The 19494-nt window shown below is 42.3% G+C and overlaps 1 protein-coding gene across 2 annotated transcripts; it reads left to right on the top strand.

The window, feature by feature from the left end:
* The first annotated feature begins 8325 nt into the window (after positions 1 to 8325).
* LOC112286655 (mediator of RNA polymerase II transcription subunit 14) lies at positions 8326 to 17712 on the top strand. Of its 2 annotated transcripts, XM_024528751.3 has the most exons (10): positions 8326 to 8532; positions 9146 to 10237; positions 10596 to 10693; positions 11200 to 11374; positions 11629 to 12874; positions 13346 to 14391; positions 14579 to 14644; positions 14825 to 15870; positions 16200 to 16503; positions 16710 to 17712. In XM_024528751.3, the coding sequence occupies exons 1-10, from the start codon at positions 8326 to 8328 to the stop codon at positions 17256 to 17258; spliced, it is 5829 nt and encodes a 1942-aa protein (XP_024384519.1). In that variant the 3' UTR covers positions 17259 to 17712. The 2 variants fall into 2 exon arrangements, with proteins under 2 accessions (XP_024384519.1, XP_024384520.1); XM_024528752.3 differs by lacking the exon at positions 14579 to 14644.
* Positions 17713 to 19494: the final 1782 nt, after the last annotated feature.

Genomic DNA, 19494 nt, shown 5'->3' with positions numbered 1-19494 from the left:
AAGAGAATAAGACTAAGGCCTTGTGGCCTCTCAAATATACTTTTATATACTACTTGTCAGCTTTGGTGATATTCAAATATTTAATCATTTAAGCAAATTATTTTTAAAATAATTTTTTTACTTAATTTTTTATTATTTATTTTCTATCTTTAATATTTATAACTTACTTATAAAAAACCTAGATTTTTTAATGTAATTAAAAACTAAAAAAATTAACTATTTAAAAACATGAATTTAATTTTTTAATTTTTGTTATATAAAAATCTAATAAACAAATTATGACTCATTTTATAATATATGATTGCTTGATTGCAATTCTTTTACTGATAATATATTAATCTTCTTTGTTTCTTATTATTTATTATTTTTATTTCATATCATCGATCACAAACAACGCTTAATTTAAGTTATTTTATAATTTGGATTAAAAGGTGAATTTAACTTTATGGTTTAATGTGCCCAAAAATTTGATGGTATAAAGTTTAATGATTCAAATCTTTCAATATTACACATCTTTTATACATGCTATTATGTATATTTGTAAGTATGCATTTAAGCTTAGTTGACTTTTAAAAAATATATATTATTTTTTTTAGTACAAATACAATGTTAAATATATTTTTACCATAAACAACATCCATGTGTAATATAGCTCCATATTCATCAATATAATATCTTATAAATATTTTATTAAAGAATTTTCAACTTTTATAGTCATATTTATTTCAAAAAAGTTAACTTGACATATTTTTGCATGAAAATTTTGAAGGAATTGTGACATGGCTATAAAAAAAATAAAAATACTTGATTGCTTACTAATATCAAACTATCAATATTCCTTATCAACATCATACTATGGCTTTTTTGTGAATAAAAGAAGATATATTATTTTATTACCTCTATTTCTTCATTAATATTATTAGCATAAACTTTAACCACCATTTGAATTAAAAATCACATGCCATTAATCAATGAATTATTCTTAACCTTTTACTTTTTTTTATTTGCATGATGTGTCTTAATCATAAAAGAAGGTGCATCTACATCCAAGTAAATTAGATAATTGATTTTGGAATTTGAAACATTGACATGAGCTCCTACAAGTAGTTGAAATGATTCCAAATTATATTGCCTTTTAACACAATATAGAATATAAGGATAGAAATGCCAAAAATTATTTTCAACCTAGTTTTTTTTGTGATATATATTGATTGAGTTATTTTAAATTTATGTATTTTATTTGAAGAAAATTATATTAAAAATAAATTTGAAAAATAAGAAAATAATAAATATATATATATATATATATATATATATATATATATATATATATATATATAAATAAGATCTTATTGATAATAAAATTATAGATGAAAATAATATAATAATTAAAATTAAAGCATATAAAGACCTTCTATATATAAATAAAAAAATTTATCATTAAAAAATAAAAATAATAAAAAAACAAAGAAGTATAAAGAAATAAAGATATATATATATATATATTCTTATATTTTTAGAATCTAAAAATTTATTATTGGATTTAGAATGATCTAAAATTTTTAGATTTTTAAATATATATAATTAAATAAGTTATTAAAGCTATTTATTTTTTAATAATATATTTTTTTAAATTCTAATTTTACATATCTTTCTATTTTTAATGCTTTTAAATCTAGTTCTTTTTTTTGGATTTAGATTTAGAATTTAAAGAGTTAAAATTTAGGATTTAGCTTTAGAGGTTTGTGGGTGAGGATTTAAGATTTAAAATATTTAGATTTAGATTTTAAGATTTTAAATTATGTATGTGAGCTTAATTTTTTATTATATTATTTTTTAATTTTGACTTGATCTATTGTCTCATTTTGGGCTCTAAAATTTTAACAATATATATCTTACTCAATTAGTTTTTAGTTTATAGAATAGATCAATTTAAATTTAGACTTTAGAGATTTTATTTTAAACATATAAGATCTTTTGAAAGTTTTGAAAAGACTACTAAATACATTTAAGTATTATCAATTCAAAATATATGTAGGAATTATTTTAAAAGTATGTAGATTTGTAAATATTTAAGTTTTAACTATTTCAATTTTGAATTGACTTTGGAAATAGTTAAAATAATGTATATTTTTATTTGACCTATATTTTTATTTTTGAGATTTATAAATCTAATTATAAAGTTCAGATTTTTTATATAGAAATTTAATTTTATCATAGATATATTATATAGGAGACTAAGTAAGAAGTTGAATAGAAGAGTTTCAATAAGAAAAGCTAACAAAAACTTGATTAAACAAGATGAGTACAAGATCAATACTAAGAGAGGTAGGCTAAAGCTCCAAGAGATGTATTGTCAAGACTAAGAATCCCTATAGCCTCGACTATAATATATACTAGATATTAGGAAGCTTTTCAAGAAATTTCTATGTTACTTGAAGATGAAGCAACCATAAAAAGCTTCTCAAACAACTTCACTAATTTTTTAAAAATATTCTAAAAATCTTCTAAATTTTTTTTCAAAATCTTTTGGAATATTCTAAAATTTAATAGAATATTTTAAAATCATTCCTAAAATCTTCTTATTGGATGTTTATAACATCACATTATCTTTTAATTCCAAGTTCAATAAAGAATATTAATTTTATATTTTCTTTATTTGTTATATATAACATCCTAAAATTAGCTTCATAAAAAAGTCATCTTGAAATAGGTTTAGATTTTTGAGGATATTTTTGATGAAACTCTTATACTTTTTGTAGCACATTGATATTGTTGTCATGCCAATGAACAAAATATTCTAATTTGCTTCTTTTTGTTGAGAATCAAGGATCTTTTCCATCTCATATTTTACATGATTATCTATTTTAATATAAGGTAGTAATGATCATATTCTTTCCAGAATAATTGATTTTGAATAAGCCTCTAAGAGAGAAAAATGAAAGACTAGATGTATCTTTATAGATGTGAGTAGTTCCAACCAATAAGCTATTAAATTGATTTGCTTTTGAATACAAAATGGCTCCAATCTTTAGTAGTCCAACTTATTAAAAGGCTAATTAATTTTAATATTTCATCAAAGAAACCATACTTTATCTTCAACTTAAAAAGAAAGAGATTCTTTCCTAAATTCATTTGAAGATGTTTTGTAAGAATCTTAAGCTACATGTAAATAAAGCTTCAAAGTTTTTTAGAATTATGACAAATATTCTGTAAGATCTTCAACTATTGGATTTTTATCTTTTAATGTATCTAACATGTACCATATTTTTAAATTTATTCACAACAACATAGATAATATCAAATATAGTTGTTGGTGGCAGATTAATAATGAAATCCATTGATACTGAAGACCTTAGTCACTTCAAAATTGGTAGAGGCTATAAAAGTCTATAAAAATAATATTGAGAATTCTTAGAACTTAAACACATGTTACATGAGAGGATAAAGTCCTTCAAGGTCTTCCACATTTGAGGCCATTAAAAATCTCAAAAAATAAGCTCTAATATTTTGTTAAATCCAAAATGTCCTGCAACTAAGAAATCATGACGAGATTAAAGAATATAAAGTTACATCAATTTTTTTGGAATATATAAATGATATTTAAAATAGAAAAGATCTATGAAGAACTTTAATTTTTTGTTTGATATTACAAATTATTAAGTCTTTAGCTGATGTCACACAAATTTCTTCAAAAAAACTTGAATCAATAGGTATAACCATAGAAACATCATAAAGACAAAAAAAAATTGGCTTCATGAGAGTAGTATATTATTGATCAAATGCTACTTCTATGGCCTTTGGAACAAGATATGATCTCCTTGATAAAACATATGATAGTCCTTGTTGCTTTCTTCTTTGATATATAATTACAAAATCAAAATAAAATAATGACATTCCTACGAGCTTGGTAGTAATTTAAAATCCAATTTGACATGAAATATTTTAAATTTTAGTAATCTATATATACAATCATAGGATGTATAGCACCTTCCAACAAGTGATGCCATTCTTGAAAAGAGTCTACAATCACAAGAAGTTTTTCATTGTAAATTTTATAATTGAATTTTGTAATTGAAAGTTTTTTAGAATAGAACACAATTAGATGGAACTTTCTATCATTTTTTATATGTAATAGTGTAGCTCTTAATGCAAAATTTGAAGCATCAATTTCCAAATAGAAGGCCTTTGTGAAATATGGATGTAATAAGATTGAAACTGTAGTAAAAGTTGCCTTTAAATTTTAAAAAGCCCTTTGTACTTGAAGTCTTCATTTCAATTTATCTATGAATGTCAATTGAATAAGAGGAGCAAAAACTTGGAAATAATTCTTAATAAATATCCAATAGAAATTTTAAAAATCTAATAAAATATTATACATCCTATACTATCTTTAGAATTGCATACTTTGTTATAACTTAAACTTTCTTTGGGTCTATCAATAGGCCTTCATTAGATAGAATATATCCAAAAAATTCCACTTTTGGTTGATTGAATATACATTTCATCAATTTGGCATATAATCCTACATCTTATTGTCATATTGTATATTTACTTTCTTAAGAATGCATCAAATATCTAATTATAGAAGGTTAGTAGAAATACAATAATAATCCTATCAAGTCTAATAGAATCTTAAATAAAATTTAAATAATCTTTAATAATCCTATTCAAATTTAAAATAATTTAAAATAATTTAAAATAAATTTAAAATAAATTACAAAAGAAATACAAAGAAGTCATAAATTAATTTCAAAGAAACATAACAAAGATGGTTTGGATTATATTGTATTAATTTGCATATTTTCAATTCTAGAAAGTAGAAGTAATATATTTATTGAAGCAAAAGAGTAATTTTTTTAATGCATTGCTTTGTCAAAGTCTACAAGGGTTGATCTTGGCGGCATTGAAATAATTGATTATTGTACTTCACAGCTTGATTGATAGCTTCATTGAGTGTTTGATGATTAAGTAATGATAATAATAGGTTTTTCATATTATCTTTTAGTCTCCAATAGAATTGGCTCATAAGAGCCTATTCATTCCAATTGATATCACAAGCCAATTATTTAAAATCAAATGCATAAACTAATGTAGAATGTGATCTTTGATGTAATAAGCAAATCTTTGTTATTATCCATTGAACCTTGTTATATTTTTCAAATGTCTTTGCAAATTCTTCTAAAAAAAACTTCAAAGTTACTCAAGAATAGAGATTTCTTTTCAAATAAAAGAGAAAATCAAGATAAGGCTTGTCCTATGAGCAAGGTTCCAACTAAACTAACTTGCAATTTCTTTGTTGAATAGTGCTCAAGTTGTAGAAAAGTAACCAATTGAATTTGGTTAACAAATCCTTCGAACTTCAAGCCTATGCCATCAAACTTTTTTAGAAGATTAATCTAAGGCTATTTATATTATTGAATAGGTAAATTTTTTCATTGAGGTACAAGTGCCACTGCTCCCTTTGATGTAAAAGCTTGAGAAAGTAATTGCAACATAGGCTGACCTACTCCAAGTCTTGCATCACCATGAAATCTTGCAAAAAATTCTTCAATTTTAGGAGTTTTATGAGCTAAAGTATTTAGTGTGTTCTTAATAGTATCTAACTTAGACTCAAGAGACTCAATTGTATTAACATCTTCACTTCCACCTATCCTAAAAGAAAAAAAGGAAATTTCTAAATAGTTTAGAAGAGGGTGCTTCACAACTTCTAAAGTACTTAGATGCCTTCAAGCAGAAAGATAATCTAATCTCTATTAAGAAAGATTAAGTTCTAATATTGATAAGAGGATAGTCTCAAAAAATTGTCATAGATATATTATACAATAGACCAAATAAGAAGTTGAATGGAAGAGTTTCAAGAAGAAAGCTAACAAGAACTTGATTAAACTAGATGAATATAAGATCAGCACTAAGAGAGGTGAGCTAGAGCTCCAAGAGATGTATTGTCTAGATTGAAGATCTCTTCAACCTCGACTCCAATATATACTAGGTATTAGGAAGCTTTTTAAGAAGTTTTCATGTTGCTTAAAGATGAAGCAATCTTAAGAAGCTTTTCAAAAAGTTCACATATTACTTAAAGATAAAACAATCTTAGAAAGCTTCTTAGACAACTTCTTTAATTTTCATAGAATTTTTTAGAATATATTAGAATATTCTAAAAATCTTTTTTTGGATCTATTGAAATCTTATAGAATCTAATAGAATATTCTAATAATATTCTTAAAATCTTCTTGTTACATGTTTGTAATAAATTTGGTATTTTTTGTTTGTTGATTATTTATTGACTTTAAGATTTAAGATTCAATCATTTTGGATTTAAAATTTAATGGTTTAGGAATTTAGTCTTTTAATCAAAAAGGTTTACCAAGATATTTTAATTTTATTTTGTATTATTTTATTTTTTTGGTTTCAAGATGATATATTCTATTTTTTATTTTTTAATCCTACAATTTCTACTATAAGGTCTAAATATTTTTTGTGTTTTTTCTTTTATAAGATATAAATAGCTTAAGTAGAGATTTAAGATTTAAGATACGATGTTATATGGATATCTTTGGTTTTAATACATCCTTAATTTTTAATTTTAACTTTATCCACCTCTCTATTTTTAATTTTTAAGATTATTATGGCATAAATAACTTATTCTACAAGTTCTTATTTTGAAAGATATAGCAAATTCGACTTTGATTTCAATTTCAATTTCTAGTATATAAATATATTCCTATATGTATTTGATAGATTTTTAACTTTAAAACATCAAATTAAATTTTATAAAGTTGAAATAAGATCAAATGTGTTTTTGAATATTATAAAAAGAAGAAGAAGCCACTATGAGTGGTTTATAAAAGCAAATCTCAATTACTACAATACAATTAGAATACATTAATAAAACACCAAACAAAAAATATTAACATGACTAAATTACTTAATGGCCAAATGAACAAGTAGTCATGCTCTGGTTAATAAATTGAGAAGTTTCTCAAAATTTTACATAGCAAAAGAACCCCAACACACTAAATCACAAAATAAGAAACCAATTTTGCAACGTCCACAAGTAGCGAAACTTGAAGTGCCAGTAATCGAAGCGACTGCATCAAATTGTTAGCCCAAAATTTGGCATGAACAACGACCATTGGCGTAGAGGATGAAGTGCCCATAAAAATATTGAACGGGTTGAGGAAAAAGAAGGAGGCGTTGACATGAGGATGCGAACAAACCTACTCAGACGACTGCACCGACATGAACGAACCCGAACAGTTGGGTAACTTGGTGGCCTGCCCGCATGAGCAAGCCGCATACCGCGCGGCTTGCCCTCACCAGCAAGCCTCGTAAGGCGGCTTGCCGCGGAGCGGGACCAGGGACGCCCCGCACGGGTTTCTAGGAATTCGACGCGCCGTGAGTGGCAAGGCCCGCCCGCCCTCCCCAAAACTCCACCCTGACCAAAAAGGATTCGCTGCAAAGGGCAGGATTACAGAGTGCTTTCGTCTGCTTGCACATGCAGCGCAGCGCCGGACACCGGCACCAGGGTCCGCCAGCCTACGAAATATTTAAGTTCTTTGCCTCCTCCCCCTCAGGCTTTGACTATTTGCGACGCCCAGTTCCGGCATCGCCACTCTCCCGCCGTATTCTTGTACATCTTTCCAGCTTCTGCGGTCCAGGTGAACCCGCACGCACTCGGACACACGATGCTATCAATGCTCGGAAATTCGTCTCCGACGAGGTTCGACTTCTTAAGGGCGCTGTGAATGATTGCTGCAAGTGCTGATGCTGTCTGGATTTTGAGCGGATGTGTGGGTCCAAGGTTGTAGTGCACATGAATTGGAGTGTTGTTAGTGAGTGTGGAGATGGATTCTGGAGGCAGTGTGGAGCGGATTTAGGGTTCGCGGGGATGCGGGAGATTTGTGGAGCATCGGATGTGTGGATTGTTGGTTTGACGGGCGATTCCGGTTCGCCTGAAGCTGGTTGCGCCTATGCTCCTCGGCGACAGAAGTGTGCGGACTGGAATTGGTTTCTCGGCCGTGGAGTGGGCGTGCATGGCAGCTGGCTTGGTTGAGGAGGCCAAGAATTTTAAGGTGTTTTGGTACATATGGTTTGTGGCGAGCAGTAGGTAGGGAGGGGTGGGAAAGGGCCTAGATGCTGGATCTTGGCGATTGGAAGGTTTTTTTGAAGTGCAGAGGCGGTCGGGGTGCGTGGTGCAGCCGGAATTGAGAGCGCTGGTTTTGGGGTTGCGTGGGACGGATTGGAAAGGGCGGGGAGAAATGGTGTGGATTTAGGGTTGGAGGAGGTGGATACTCGTGAACAGGGAAGAAAAAGGGAAGTGCCATGGCGGAGGCAGCGCCCCTGGGGTCTGTGGACTTCTCCGTGCTGGTGCGAAAAGCCGCAGAAGCATCCGTTTCCGGGCTGAAGGAGCTGACTGAGACTGCTCCCGAGCTGTCCGACACGGAGAAGAAGATCGGGCTCCTGAAGTACATCGTCAAAACGCGACAGCGCCTGCTGCGCATTGCGGCTCTTACGAAATGGTGTCGCCAGGTAAATGCATGGCACCTGCAATTCCTGCGTACTATCACGTTGGTCCAGGTCTTTGGGAATCGGTGGTGAGCATTGGGAAATGGTCGAGGAGCCTCCTGCACGTTTCGCGTTTTGATTGTCCAAGTAAGAAGCAGCGAGGCATGCGGTGTGCATGAACTCGTGAGGGTATGTTTCGTGATAGGTCATGAAAGCCGGCAATCATGGCCGCTGTAAGATGACCGGATTCGTGCACAGATGCGAGCGGCACTGTGCTGTGCAAGATGGCGGGACATGACAATTATGGAGAACTCATGCACTGGATTGTATCCCATGGATGATGTCGCCAATGTGCTGACAGCAAGTCGGGCGTGGCAGTGTGAAGCGCCTGGTCCGCTAATCCTCCAGTTTGTTGTCTGCGTCGTTGAGTCAGGGGATGTTTGTAGCGGCTGGGAAGCAGTGAGCGGGCAGTGTGGGTGTGAGTATGCGGAATGGTATGGACGATGGTGGAAGAACTCTCCGTGAGGCGTGGTGGAAGAATTGTGGATGTAGTGGATAATTTTTTGGACTGGATGGCGGGGGGCGTTGTGTTATCGCGTGGGTAGTAATAACGGGTTGGGTTTGTGATGTTGTGCAGATTCCTTTGGTGGAGCGGTGTCAGCAGCTGTCTGGTACGCTGTCCAACCACGACATGAGCTTCACCCAAGCAGCGGACTTTCTGTTCTATTTGCATGAAACATTGCAGCAAGCGCGTGCGCCGGTGTATGACATACCTTCTGCAACGGAGATTTTGCTGGCTAGAACGTACAACAGGCTGCCGAAATGCATAGAGGATTTGGGAATGCAACCTGTGCTGATCGGAGAGGAGAGAGAGGGCGCCGTGAAGAAACTGAACAGTGTTCTTCGGACCCGGCTGCTGGACATCGAACTGCCAAAACAGATCACGGACATCAAGGTGACGGGTGGGCGGGTGATATTCAAGGTGGCGGGCGAGTTCGAAGCTCACCTGACGCTGGGATATCGTGGTCACCTATCGTACTGGAGGGTTCTGAAGATAGACATTCTGGTGGGGGAGCCGTCGGGGCCGACACAGTTCACGGATCCTCAAGCGTACTTCCTGGGCGATGAGTTGGAGCGACGCATGGCTGCGTCTGAGGACCCGCTAGGGCTGATGTATTCCATCCTGCACCAGTTTTGCACTGCTCTGGTGATGGACACCCTGTTCCGGCAGATCAAAGCGTTGTTGGTTGGCAGATGGCGAGACGCAATCAAGTACGAGAAGTTGTCGGATACGGGTGGTGGGAGTGGCGCAGCTGCGGGGCAGGCAAGTGCAGGACAAGGGACGGGTGGTGTTGGAGAGTTGGACGTGGAGTCGGGAAGTGCAGCAAAAGTCAGAGGGTCTCCAGGTCTGAAGATCATGTATTGGTTGGAAACACAGAGGGGGGAGGTCCTTCCGAGCCTGAGAATCGAGCACGGTGCAGATCAGCAGATAAGGTGCTCACATTCGCCGGCCGTGATGGACTCCGCGACGGGCATGGAGGCGGAGTTTGCGGTGGATTCGAGCTGCATCAATGTGGAGAAGCTGCTGCTGCGGGCTATCGCGTGCAGCGTACACACACGACTGCTGGAGGTTCAGCGAGGTCTGAAAGGGGGCGTGCATTTGTGGCAATCCGACAACGACGTGGTTTTGAGGCGTTCGATACCGGACGAACTGGAAAGCTCGAGCGAGGTGTGGTTGAGTTGCAGGAAGAGTAGTTGGTGAGGGGTTTTGTGGTTTGGACATGTGGTCAGTGTGGATCTATGAAGGGGAAAGTGCAGGTTGTGGAGTGGTTGAGTGGGTTGTCCACGAGTTTGGTCGTCCCGACCAGGTTGTCGGTTAGAGCTGAACAGGACACGGTTTAAGGGAGTTTGCAGCGTGGAGTGTCATTTGGTGAGGGGGGACGTGCTTGGGCAGACGCCGTAGCGTTGTTACGATGGCGAAAGCCTGGTTGTGGATGTTCACTCGTGGTGGACACCCGGAAAGGCGGAAGAGTGGTTGGTGCGGTACGTGGTTGTGAATGATGGTGTAGTTTGGGATGTATTTGCAGGCGAGTGGTGAAGAGGAAAACGTGGAGGAGGCTGGGGAGGAAGTTCTGTGCGTTCGTGCGTTCGGGGTGTCGCACATGGCGCTGGGAATCAGCATCAGGTATTGGCCGATGCAGTTTGGTCGTGGTTTGGAGGTCCGGTCGGGGTGTGTGGTTGTGATGGCGGGGTGCGATCCAGTACAGAACCAGTAATATGGAACGCAGTAAGGATGTCGTGGTTTGTTAGTGCACGGAACGGGGTTGTGGCTGCGTACGGTAGCAAATGGAGGTTGCATGGAAAATTGGTTGTAGGCGTCAGTGTAGTGGCACGTTTGAGACATTGTGGAGACGATGAAATGGGAGGGTCATGGTGAGTGCAGTCTGAGCGGGACGTGACGTTGTGGGGGGGGGGGGGGGGGGGGAGAGATTGTGTGACATGGTGAGGGTGTTTGTGAAGTTTGGCGAATTTTGTGGGACTGATGGCAGTCACACAAGCTGAGGTAACATAGCATGCTACAAACTAGGCCAGATGTAGGGGAATCTTGAAAGCTAACAGGAGTAAACGGTGGGTCGGAGTAGATGGTGGAACGTGCACGGTCTGCTGACGGAGTGGCGATGAATTTGACAGGAATGGGCGGTTCTTGCTGCGCTGTCCAAGCACGGTGCTTGCCGCACCGATGGTGAAGGAAATGGAAGATGCGCTGAACCTGGGGAGTGTGCAGGCTCTGGATATCTTCATGAAGTTGCGCGCGAAATGTCTGGTGCACTACTTTGGGCTGATAGGGAAGTCGTTGAACCTAAAGGTGAGTGGTTGGCATCTGAAGGAGAGTAGCGAAGGCGAGAGATGATGTTGAGGGAAGAGGTTTGGGGTGTGCGTGAGTCGGAGGGAAGAGCGGTGATACGGTGCAGTCCGTGGAAGACATGCGGGGTCGGGGTTGTGCATACGTGATAGAGGAGTGTTGTGTTAGTTGGTGACGCAGATGATTGGGTGGAGTGGATTGGTGGAGGGTACAGGAAAGGTTGATTGTCGTGATCTGATGGTTGGTGGTGTTGGCAGCTGTATGAGAGAGGTGCATCATCTGTGAAACTGCCCGCGGATGGTGGGTTGTGCCGACTGCTGTATGAGAGAGGTGCGTCATCTGTGAAAATGACCAAGGAGGGGCCAAAACTTGAAAGTGCCCACGGAGGCGACGTGCTGATAATGGGGTTTCCGGATTGTGACGAGTCATTTTTTCTGTGTGTGCAACTGGACGCGAACTTTACGCCTCTGTTCACCCTGCTAGAAGCTGAGTCGCAGTCATCGTCGGGACAAGCAAGCCTGGCATCGAGCGCGTTCAACATTAGTCGGTGGATGAGAATCGACATCGAAGCGATGTCAATCCTGCGCGACGATACTGGGTTTAGCCTGCTGGAGCAGAGCGGGAGCGAGGGCAGGGAGGGTTATGGCAGCATGGTGGTGAAGAGAGTGGAGGAAGGATACAGTAAGTTGGGCATCCCTCCTGTGCCGAAAGGTCCGATCAGAGGGGGTGGATTGGGACTGGATGGCGGACAGTCAGGGTTGGATCAGTACTACGGAGGGGGCGGAGCGAGTCACAAGGGGAACATGTTGGCGGTGCATTCTCCGTCGAACCTGCAGGGGGGGTCGCCAATGCAGCATGCAGGTTCTCCGTTGCAACACGGGAATGTTGGATACGGCGTGAACGCGGGGCCGATCATGGTGAGCCCTTCGATGGCGAGCGGCGGGTATCACCAGGGGAAGTCGTTGGGAGGAAGTCCTGCTTTTGGAGATGGGAGCCACAGGCTGGGTCGAGCAGGGATGGTGAACGGTGCGTCACCCCACAACATGACAGGGGTGAGCCCGCTGCGGAGTCCGATGGACGTCCGGAACCAGATGTCGCTTCGAAAGTCGCCTCTGCAGAGTGCGAGCGAGCAGGAGCCAGGGAGTACGAGATCGCCTGTAGCGGTGGGGGATAATGCGACGTCGCCTATCGAGTTGGACGACGAGCACATCACGAAGTTGATCGACTCGATATCTTCGAAGACCTCCGGTTCGTTTGCAACGACGGACTCGCCGTCGCGGCAGGGCAGGCACGTTCCTCAAGCAAGGGGTGGAATAGGATCTCCGACCTCTAGACCTTTGATCGGGAAAGCGGGGTCTCCATCTGGTTCACAGCTTGTGCGAGCATCGGGACTGTTACAGGCGAGTTCGCCTGGATGGAAGTCGACGATGTCTCCGTCGGGTCCGTACATGACAGATTCGGGGTGTCCGGGCCAGGATGTTGAGCAGCAAGGAAGGCTAGGAGGTACTGTGCATTGCGAGAGTTGGGTAGGTTTTGGAGGGGCGTGTTGTGATGCGTTGGATTGGGATTGTTGGATGGAGGGAAGCAGAGCAGGATGTGCAGAGGAGAGAGCGAGGAGAGTGTGATGTGTGTGGTGGGTTGGTCATGGGTAATGTGCGCCGCGTTTGATTTGTTGGGTTTCGACAGCGGGTGAAGAGAAGGAGGGGTAGGGGTTGTCGCGCATGAGGCAATGTCGAGATGGTTGAGGGGAATCAGAGTGAAGTGGATATTGAGCAGAGTATGAGATCGGGTTCGGATTGTGTTGGGAGGGATTGTGGTTGATATAGCGGGAATGCGAGATAGGCGAGGTCGTGTGTCGTGGGTGTGCATGGAGTGATGGCGGTGCGGATGTTTGATTGGGGTGTATGTTGCAAGTGTGGTTGGAGGAAGTGGTGAGAGGTCTCACAGATGCATCGTCCACCGCGGTGATTGCAGGTGGGTCCGACAAGTCACCAGCGCAGAAAAGCAAACAGAAGCGGTCGATCACAGATCTGTTTAACTCGATGTCGTCGGTACAGGCGTTGGCAACGGGCGGGCAGAGAGGGAAACGGCAGAGGACGGGGCTTGAGATGGTCCCAGTTCCAGCGTACCAGGCAGCGTCTCATGTGGGTGTTGGCAGCACGGCTGTGTCTCAGTCGGTTTTGGGCCAGTCTTATGGGCACGTTGTTCGAGCAGCCAACCAGGGGAAGGCTTCTGCGGGTGCTTACCGGGCGGTTTTCCAGCAAGTGGAAGAGCGGTGTAGGTTGTGTATAAAGCATGCCCGGTTGACTCGGCAGATGGATGCGCAAGGGATATCGTACGTGAACGAGGTTGGGCTGCGGGAGCCGTCGACGGTTCTGCGGTTCAGGCTTCCAGACACCGTGCCGAGCGGAGATCCAAGGACGAGACCGAGCAGAAGTGAGGGTTCGTATGGGTGGCAGCAGATGGGCTTGTGCCTAGGCAAGCCCGGGAGCGAAGGATGGGACGTGAAGGTTCAGGACGCGTATTTCAGCGGGCTGTGGAAACTGCAGAAGCAAAAAGAAGGGGTGGGTGGGACGGGAGAACAGTTTGCGAGTCCGCCGCAGGATGATTCTCACATGAAGTGCACGCAGGAGGGGTTGGTTCTGAAGTACTCGACGGTGCTAGACGACAGCGTGACAAAACTGGTGAAGGATCTGGAACGGATATGGCGGGCGCGGGCGTTTGCTTTAAGGATTCGGAAGCTGTTGGGAAGCAGTGAAGAGGAGAAGAAGCGAGGGAGCGAGCAGGGGGGCAGGTCTCAGGGCAGGAGTGGGAGCGTGGGAGACACAGGTGAAGCGGAGGAGAAGAAGTGGGAGGTAATGCGGCGGGCGTTCAGGGTGGAGGCGGTAGGGCTGACGAGCGTGTCATTCACGTACGTAGGTACGACGCCAGGCATCATGGCCCGGTTTGTTGTGGAGTGGGGAACGAGCCGTCGGGGTTGCACCGTGCACTCACCCGAGCAGCTGTGGCCACACACGAAGGTACGACCTGAGCTGGAATTTGCGATTGGAGGTTGGTAGCAAAGTAGGCGAGGTGCAGTGAAGCGCAGAATGTGAAAGTGCGTGCTGGTAGAGCGAGGCAAGATACAATGTTGATGGCAGTGATTTCATTGATGGCTTGGATTCATTGGAAATTATGGTAGTTTATTCGCATCATACTTTGATGCAGTTACGGACGAAAGGGTTTTCTCTAGCTGGAAGAAAGTTGTGGAGTGCACATAGGCAGATGAGGATGGTTACTCCCCTACCAGTTGATATAACTGGCCCTCATTCCCTTTGAAAGTCCCTTGCTGCTGTTGTGATTTTCCGATGCTGGGTTTGGACATTTGCTGTTTGGGGCCCAAGGAAGATTTGGTTGTTGATGCGGGGGATTGTGGGGCACAGCAAAGCATAACGCGTGGTTGGACGTGTGCAGTTTTTGGAGGATTACATCAATGGTGGAGAGGTAGAGCTTTTGTTGGATGCTATCCAGGTGACAGCAGGGCCTTTGCACGCACTGGCTGCAGCGATTCGGCCCGCGAGGATGGCTGCGCCAGCTTCCGGGTCAAGTCATCGGCCTTCCTCACCGAGCCCAGGCACAGGCATGGCGGCGAGGGCCGGGGCCAGCTCAGCGGGGTCTGGGATGAGTTTGTACGGTAGCGGCGGTGCAGGGCAGGGGCAGGGGCAAGGGGCGGGCGCGAATGGGAGCGTGAACTACGGGATGAACAGCAACGGAGGTCCGGGGACTCCTCAGGGAGGGATGCCTTCGAACAGCGGGAGAAATCCTGGGCCGGGTTTGGTTCCGAGCACGCTATTGCCGACGGACGTGTCGGTGCTGCTGCGGTCGGCGTACTGGATACGGATCGTGTACCGGCGAGATTTTGCAATCGACATGCGGTGCTTCGCCGGTGACCAGGTGTGGCTGCAGCCGGCGCCGCCTCCTCGGAGCGGAGGCAAGGGGGGCGGGGGGTCGTTGCCGTGCCCGCAGTTTCGGACGTTCGTGGTGGAGCACGTGACGTTGGGGATGAGCAGCAGCGTAGACAGCGTTGGGGGAGGGGCGATAGGGTCGAGCTCTCCCAGCACTGGGGCGAACAGCGGGGCTCGGCAGGCGGGAGGTGGAGTGGGGCGTGCAGGGAACAGCGTGGGGAGCACGATCGCGGCGATGCAGGGGGGCTCGGGGTTGGGCGGAGGCAGCAGAAGCTTAGCGACGGGGTCAGGGGTGGGAGGTGCGATATCGATTCGCGCGGAGTTGAATCCAGCCCTGGTCGGGATGGGCGACGATGGCGGTTATGGAGGTGCATGGGTACCACTGGCAGCCCTGAAGAAGGTACTGCGAGGAACGCTGCGGTACCTAGGCGGACTGTGGTTGTTCGCACAGTTCCCAGGCATCCTGAGGGAGGTGCTGGCATCGACGCTGAACCAGAACGAGGGTGCGCTGCTGAATCACGATCCAGAGCAACCGGCTTTGAGGTTCTTCATCAGGTAGGGCGGGGTGCGTCATTTTGTGTTGTGGAGATGAGAGGAGTGCACGAGGACGGAGCAGGAGTGTCGGGGAGGGTGTAGATGGGGGAAGTCGGGGGATTGTGTGAAAAAGTAGGCGGAAAGGTGCATTGACGTTGTCGTATGCAGCAGTAATTGAGTTTGGTGATTGGAAACATAGGAGCAGTGTGGAGTGGATGTGAGAGGGCCGGGAGGTTGTGATGTTGGTGGAACGCGGTGGTGGACAAGGATGTGGGGTTGTCGTGGCGAAGGCGAGTTTGAGAGGAATGCGTGCAAGCGTTATCGTTGATGGAAAAATGTGTTGGATGTAGGGGGTGCGTTTTCGCTGTGAGCATGCATCGGCAGCAGCTGTTTTTGCAGGCCATCAATGTGAACCGTTACAAACAACAACAGCAAGCAGCCGCGGCGCACCAGCAAGCGGCACCTGTGATGAACTTGGCAGTGGAGCTGTCACTGGGAGAAATGCAAGACATAGGGGACTTTTTTGCGCGGAGTGTGGCGTCAGAGCCATACGATGCGTCTCGGTTAGCGTCGTTTGTGACGATGTTGACGCTACCGGTACCCGTGCTGCGGGAGTTCCTAATCCTGATTCAGTGGAAGGTTGCGACGACCAGAGTACGGTTCCTTGACTGTACTTGTATGTTGGTGATAGGAATGTGTGGAGAGGTGTTGGTGTGAATCGTGCCGGTCGAGTAGTGGTGGTTTGATGGTTGGTCGGTCATGACGTGGTCGAAAGCCGCGTGGCGAAGTCGCGGTTTGTGGAGCGAGTGGAAATGGTGATTTACGAGTTGTCATGGATTTTTGGTGGTCATTGTGTGCAGGCAAATGGAGGGCCTGGCGGGGATGTGAGTGGTCAAGGGGCGTCCCCTCGTCCACAAGTGGAGCTTAGCCTGGAATCACAAGGCGGTGGTGGAGGAGGAGTAGAAAAGGGCAATTCACAGCAAGATGAGTCGGGCGTGGGTGGTGGGTCGCAGGGTAGAAGCAGCATCACGCACAACCACCATCGGAACACGGTGGAGTTCACGCTGACGTTCACATTTGACGCCTCGTCGCTACCACAGTTGAACGTGGCGGGCGGAGCAGGGTGGTTGCCGCAGTCAGTGGCTTTGCGGTTAGCGTACGCGTACGGGGAAGGGGCGAATCGGATCTCGTTGTCGAGTATGGACGGAAGCCATGGGGGCCGATCTTGCTGGGCCCGGGCGGAGGAATGGGAGAGGTGCAAAGAGGGGGTAATGCGTGCGGTTCAGGCGGCGCCCGGAGAGGGTCGAGGACGTCTTCGAGTTTTAGCGGAGCAAGTCCAAATGGCATTGCAAACCGCACTGACGCAGATCGGGAGAGGCGCAGGTCAACAGCTGCACGTTCTGTTGTGAGGCGGGCATAGCAGGAGGGGTGAGCGTGGGGTTGAATTGAGCAGGGAAATGGGAGTGGGAGAGCATGGCTTGAGGTTGGGAATCATGAATGCTTCAGGGCGTCCGGGAGGAGCTGTGCTTGAAGAGGAGTGATGATTGATGACCCAGCGACGAGTTGATTTGGCCAGGGAGGAAGGACGTAGATGCGATGGGAAGTGGACGGACTGTGTTGGCGGTGGGTTGCGAGGGGACGTGAAGGGTCGAGGGAGTGGGAAGTTGGACCACGAGTTGTAATCTGGAGTGCGAGAAGAGCATAAGTTGCACAAGTCGTAGGCTGCGAGTTACATAAACAGGATTAGATTGGATTAGGCGGGTGATGAACTGAACAGTGGTGACATATGTCGTGTATAAATCATGGTTTGGAAGGAAGGTTTCAGTACATCATTTTACATGTCGGGTTGGACATGGTAATCGATTTGATGGGGAGTGACAACTGGAGTTCGTGCAATGGTCGGTGTCGCCAGGTGTTGGTCTGGAATGTGAGAATGGATTGCAGGTGTTGTGAAGTAGGGGTGTTCGGTACAGCGATTGTGGCGGATGATACGTGGGATTGTGACGTGAGTCATGAAATGAGGGTGGGAATGGAGGATGAAGTTGGACATTGTTTTATTGGTCTTGAGAGTGATCCGCGGGGAAGAAAAGGATGTTTGCGTGGGTCCTGTCGTGTAGGAAGGACTGGTTATGACAAAAGTTTTTGTATGGAGGATGAGATAGCATTGAAACTAGGGGAATCTTTTCTTGCATGGTATGCGACTATCCTCAACTTGACTGAAATGGTGCAGAAATAATTTCTGGGAGTCGGTGATGCAAGTCGGTGATGCTATTTGTGTAGGAGTTACTCAATTATTGAGCGACATGATTTAAAGAAAAAAAAAAAAAAAAAAAAAAAAATCTAGTGTAATATTTTTCATCCAGCATTAGATCTTACGGTTGCTGTACATTAACACTTTAAGATTTTTACAGATATTGATGGGTATGCTTTTCACATTATGGTTCTGAAACGATTTCAATATTAACTTGTGCAGAAGAATAAATAAAATTTTCTTCAGATATAACTTGTGGCAATAAATGATATGTGAACTTCATTTTCAAGCTACATGTTTTTTTTACAACCTTACACCCGACCCGTTTGTTACCTTAAGTAAAAAGACTTTTAACAAGCATGAAGAGACAATTTACAAACTTGGTGTTGATGAAGTTAGTGTTTATGTGTGTATTTTTAACTTCTTCATTACTGCCATGGTATCATCGTACTATTTAGTGTAAATCCATATTTGTAAGTACTACAATTGAATGTCGCTTCAAAAAAATTAATTGATATGATGAACAAAACAAACGATACAAAATTATCAATTTTCGATTTGCATGATTGTAAGCTTCAGCTACCAGTTGCCTAGGTGTGAAAAGTGTAAAGGTTTAAACAAACTTGTGGAACTTCATGACTGGATTTTAAAAGTAATGAAAAATTACTTCACAACCATTTATTGGATGGGAAAATTTAAAATTTTAAAAACTCATGATCTTTCACATAATATTAAAATAATAAGTTTTGAATTTTTTGCACAATGCCATTTTTTATTTTATTTCATTTTATTTTGTGCTAGATTTGTCATATGATGTTGTAAACAAATTCAAATTGGATGGTGTATTTTCAAAACATACACATGTATTTGCTTATCTATGTTCATAAGTTTGTTTGTATATATACTTACACATGCATGCAATAATTAATTATTCACAAGTTGCATCTGATAATACTTTCTATGTTCTCAAAACAACATGATTGATAATATATGTGTTGACTATTGAGGATTGAATCAAGTTGTTTTCAGATTTATTGTATTTCCAGCTATTATTAAGGACAAGTTATTAATGTAGCTTATAGTATAAAGTAATTTTACCAACGTGCATCAATTTCAGCTTTTATCACATGGTTTGAATAAATACTTAGAAAATAAATGTAATGCCCTCATGTCTAATTAAATGATAACATCCAGCAATCAAAGAATGAAATCAGGGGGCGAGAAACAGAGGGGAAGTCAAAGACAAAAACATGAATTGGGGGGGAAAAGAACAATAAAATAAATTTGAATGTCTGCATGACATAATCTTCTTACAATGTAATTAACTTCTGGTGAAGCCCCTTCTTGGAAATTCCATACCTCCGTAAACAACAATAACAACAATGTAGTCTTTG

This window comes from Physcomitrium patens, chromosome 9 (assembly GCF_059467195.1).
Source record: "Physcomitrium patens ecotype Gransden chromosome 9, ASM5946719v1, whole genome shotgun sequence".
Classification (NCBI taxonomy): domain Eukaryota; kingdom Viridiplantae; phylum Streptophyta; class Bryopsida; order Funariales; family Funariaceae; genus Physcomitrium; species Physcomitrium patens.
Note: the sequence above shows the minus strand (reverse complement) of the source record. Positions and strands in the feature narration are given on the sequence as shown.